Source organism: Emiliania huxleyi (assembly GCF_000372725.1).
Source record: "Emiliania huxleyi CCMP1516 unplaced genomic scaffold EMIHUscaffold_228, whole genome shotgun sequence".
Lineage (NCBI taxonomy): Eukaryota > Haptophyta > Isochrysidales > Noelaerhabdaceae > Emiliania > Emiliania huxleyi.
Genome location: NW_005200351.1, coordinates 160,904 through 165,153, shown reverse-complemented (window position 1 = coordinate 165,153; position 4,250 = coordinate 160,904). Strand labels below are relative to the sequence as shown.

The 4,250-nt window shown below is 64.7% G+C and overlaps 2 protein-coding genes across 2 annotated transcripts; both read left to right on the top strand.

Moving 5' to 3' along the window:
• Nucleotides 1-690: 690 nt before the first annotated feature.
• Nucleotides 691-1,974, top strand: EMIHUDRAFT_315044 (hypothetical protein; the record flags this gene model as incomplete). Its single annotated transcript, XM_005779729.1, has 2 exons — nt 691-1,554; nt 1,645-1,974. 2 exons carry the CDS (start codon nt 691-693, stop codon nt 1,972-1,974), a joined length of 1,194 nt encoding a protein of 397 aa, XP_005779786.1.
• Nucleotides 1,975-3,995: 2,021 nt separating this feature from the next.
• On the top strand, nt 3,996-4,250 carry EMIHUDRAFT_73377 (hypothetical protein; the record flags this gene model as incomplete). The annotated part of the gene is made up of 1 exon (XM_005779728.1): nt 3,996-4,250. A coding segment is annotated over one exon (255 nt), but the record flags the coding sequence as incomplete, so codon positions are not given.

The following is a 4,250-nucleotide window of genomic DNA, read 5'->3' as shown; positions in this document are numbered from 1 at the left end:
GGGGGGGGGGGGGGGGAACAGCTTTGGGCGGTCGACTTCAATTTTGGGGGGTTTTCCACGTTTTTGGCCCGGGCATTTAAAGGTTGTGGGAAAACAGAACTTCACCGGAGTTTAAAGTACGTGCCCTGTTCACGCGCGCGAGAGACGTGCAGACAGGGTCGTGCCATCTCTCTTTTTTTCTCTCTCCCCCCCCCCCCCTCTCTCTCTCTCTCTCTCTCTCTCTCTCTCTCTCTCTCTCTCTCTCTCTGACTCTCTCTCCCTCCCCCCCCCCTCTCTCTCTCTCTCCCTCCCTCTCTCTCTCTCTCTCTCTCTCTCTCTCTCTCTCTCTCTCTCTCTCTCTCTCTCTCTCTCTCTCTCTCTCTCTCTCGTACGATCCGTGTTAGTTAGTGCCAATACAAAGTCTCCTTGGAGTGAGGTGATCAACCTCACCGAGTGAATTCTTGTCCTTTTGCAGACGGCGTTTGCCGCCGACTCACCATGGAGTCTCTGCCTGGCGCACGCACAGACGACGACGACGCCCCACCCACGGACTGGCTTGCCGAGCTGCCGCCGGAGCTGCACCTCCGCATCCTCGAGGGCGTCGACGACTTCTCCGACTGCGCCGCCTTCAGCCTCGCGTCGCCGCGCCTCGGCCTCCTCGCCCTGCGCAGCGGCCTGGCGCGCTTCAAGGACCCTCTCTTCGCCGTGGCGATGCGGCTGCTGCTCATCGAGCGCTTGATTGCCGGGTCGTTCGTCGGGTCGTCCATCATACGGCCGACGCTTTGCGAGGCCACCCTTCGCGCCTACGCCGCCGACCGCCGCGCCACCGCCGACCACTTCCCGTGGCTTGCGAGGGTGAGCCCGGCGCTCTGCCTCTCGGCAACGGTAGAAGGCGCTGGCGAGCAACGCGCCGAGACGTGGGCGCTGCGACGCGGCAACGAGCGGGGCGCTGATCTGCGGTTGCGTTTCTTGAGGAGCGGCCTGGTGCGGCACTTCGAGGGCGGGCGAGGTGCGGAGCGGCTGGTGCGCTTGGAGTTTGCCGACGGCGTGGTGCATCACTACGAGGGTGAGCGAGGCGCGGAGCGGCTGGTGCGGAAGGAGTCGCCCGACGGCACTGTGCAGGGGCAGTGCTACTACGAGGGCGAGCGAGGTGCGGTGCGGCTGGTGCGCGTGGTGCTTGCCGAAGGCAGCATGCAGTACTACGAGGGAGAGCGAGGAGCGGAGCGGCTGGTGCGTGCGGACTTGGCCGACGGCAAGGTGCAGCACTTCGAGGGCGAGCGAGGTGCGGAGCGGACGGTGCGCGGTGTGCGTGCCGATGGCGCCGTGCTGTACTTCGAGGGCGAGCAAGGCGCAGAGCGGGTGGTACGCGAGGAGTATGCCAGCGCGGAGATTGCCAACGGCGAGGTTCACTTCTACGAGGGCGAGCGAGGCGCGGAGCGGCTGGTGCGCGTGGAGTTTGCCAGCGGCGAGGTGCAGTACTACGAGGGCGAGCGAGATGGGGAGCGGGTCGTGCGCGCGGAGTTTCCCGACGGCATCGTGCAGTACTACGAGGGCGAGCAAGGTGCGGAGCGGCTGGTACGCGAGGAGTATGCCGACGGCACTGCGTACTACGAGGGCGAGAATGGTGCGGAGCGGAGGGTGCGCCTGGAGTTCGCCGACGGCCAGGTGAAGCACTTCGAGGGCGAGCGCGGTGCGGAGCGGGTGGTGCGCGGGGAGTTTGCCGACGGCGAGGTGCAGCACTACGAGGGCGAGCGAGATGGGGAGCGGGTCGTGCGCGCGGAGTTTCCCGACGGCATCGTGCAGTACTACGAGGGCGAGCAAGGTGCGGAGCGGCTGGTGCGCGCGGAGTTTCCCGACGGCTCCGTGCAGCACTTCGAGGGCGAGCGAGGTGCGGAGCGGCTGGTGCGCGCGGAGTTTCCCGACGGCGCCGTGCAGCACACGAGGGAGAGCGAGATGGGGAGCGGATGGTGCGCGTCGACGCCGCCTCGGGTCTAAAGAAAGAGACAGGCAAATAGAGACGAGAAAAAATCAGTAATCACTCCACAAAGCAGGGTGGAGGGATGGCCGATGTGTGGTTTCTTTTTGACTGGTGTACCACATGATCCATGTTAGTGCCAGTGCCGCAGTGGGTGGCGCGCGCGCCGCCAGTAAACAGAAATGAGAAAACCCGAACAAGGGATGGGACTTGGGAGAGGAGGACAGGCGTCCCCCACCTGCACGAGCAGGATTTTGGAAGGACGATCAGGGGCACAGGGGGTTCTCCTGCTCTCCTGACAAGGGACACGACAGGCTCGCAGCGCGGTGCTCGATGGACTCCCAAAAAAAAGAAAGAAAGAAAACAGACAGCCCAAGGGAGGGATGGGAGGACGGCACGCCGCCACCACACATGGACTCACATGGACTCCCAACTCCGCTTTGGGGCTCGCTTTTTGTTTCTTTTCTTTGCCTGTGTGTGTGCCAGTCCGCGCCAGTCTGCGCCCTTGTCGTGCCAGTGTGCTGTGAGAGAGGCTTGGCTCTTGTGAATTCTTTTCTTTTACTGACGATTCACGATGGAGCCGCCCAACCTGGTTGGGCCGCAGCAATCAGAGGTGGAGGCGTCGCCGCTGGTAGCGCCGCCACCACCGCCGGAGTCACCGCCAGTCTACGTGAGCGTCCGTCCCCCGAGGCGCTCGCCGTGGCTGGAGGAGCCGCTCTCCAAAAGCGAGCTGTCCGTCGGAGATGTGCTGTACTACCACGGCGATAGTTTTGGCAGCGGCGATGGAAATATGCATTTGCACGGCATGCGCGGCGTGGTGCAGGAGGGGACTGATTGGGAACACACGAGGAGCGAGTATGTCAGCGTCCTTTTTGACGGGAATGAGAGCGGCATCACAATCAGTGTCGAGGTGCTCGGCCGAGCGCCGCCACTGTCGACCGAGGACGCGCAGCTGCGCTGGCTCGCCACCTCGGAGGAGGACGCAGACGCGCAGTACCACCTGGGCAACCTTCTCGCCTGGGGCGTGCCGCGGGACCTTGCGGAGGCGCGGAGGTGGTATGGCGCAGCTGCGGCGCAGGGGCACGCCGAGTCACAGCACGCCCTTGGTTGCCTCCACACGGCGGGCTTCGGCGGGCCGCAGGACTACGCAGAGGCGCGGCGACTGATGGAGCTGGCTGCGGCACGGGGACACACAAGTGCGATGTCGGCTCTGCGATTCGCTCTCAACGCAGAGCCGCACTTCCGGACCAGAGTCGCGCTCATAGCGACTATCCCTTGCGGCGGGCGCGTCGTATTCTTCGACGCGATCGATCCTGCCCACAACTTTGACTCGCACCTTTTTGAGGCGTTCTGCGAAGCGGAGGGCATCCCGGAGCGCTCGATGGCGCGTTTCTTTTACCGAGGCGTCGAGATAAGAGAAATCGGCCTCCACGACCTTCCGCCGATCCCAGACCAGGCCGTCATCCACGTCACGCTTCAGTACCTGCCGTTGCTCTACGCCGCCACACGAGGCGATGTGGCCACTCTGCAGTCCCTCTGCGACGCCGGCGGCGACGTGAACCAGTGCGTGGACGGATGCACGCCGCTGGCAGAGGCGGCCAGACGCGGCCACATAGCGTGCATCGAGGTGCTGCTCAAGAACGGAGCGGACCCTACGTTGTCAGCCAGTTGGCACAGAGTTCCCCACTCGCTGCCGCCCCTCATCGGTGGCGTCGTTACGCTGCAGTTGAATGTCGTCAAGCTCCTCTCGGAGTTCGGAGCCACCAGAACCAACCGCGGTGAGAACGCCGTGGAGGTGCTCGAGAAAGAGTTGCGCGGAGACGGGTACGAGCGGATCTTGCACTTGTTGCCCAACTTCGTCAGCACGTTCAGCAAGCTGCACGACTGGCTGACGCGATCGCAGCACTGGGCGGAGAGGCTCGGACCCCTCGAGCACGCCGCAGCTTATGGCCGAGTCGCCTCTCTGCGCATCCTTACTGCTGCGAATTTGGAGGCTTGCCGCGAGCACGCGAGCTTGCGGCCGGCCGTTGCATGGGAGCACGCGAGCGCCTTGCGGCTGGCATCGGAGGAAGGGCATGCGGCTTGTGTCCGAGTGCTCCTCGACGCGGGAGCCGACTGCAACCGCTTCCGCCCGCTCGCGGCAGCGGCGCGACACGGTCACGACCGCTGCGTCGAGGCGCTGTGTGCGGTCGGTGCTGCAGTTGATCTGGCCGATGAGTCAGGCTCGACGCCTCTGGTGCTTGCTGCGCGTCACGGCCACTCGGGCTGTATTCGAGTGCTCTGCGTGGAGGGCGCG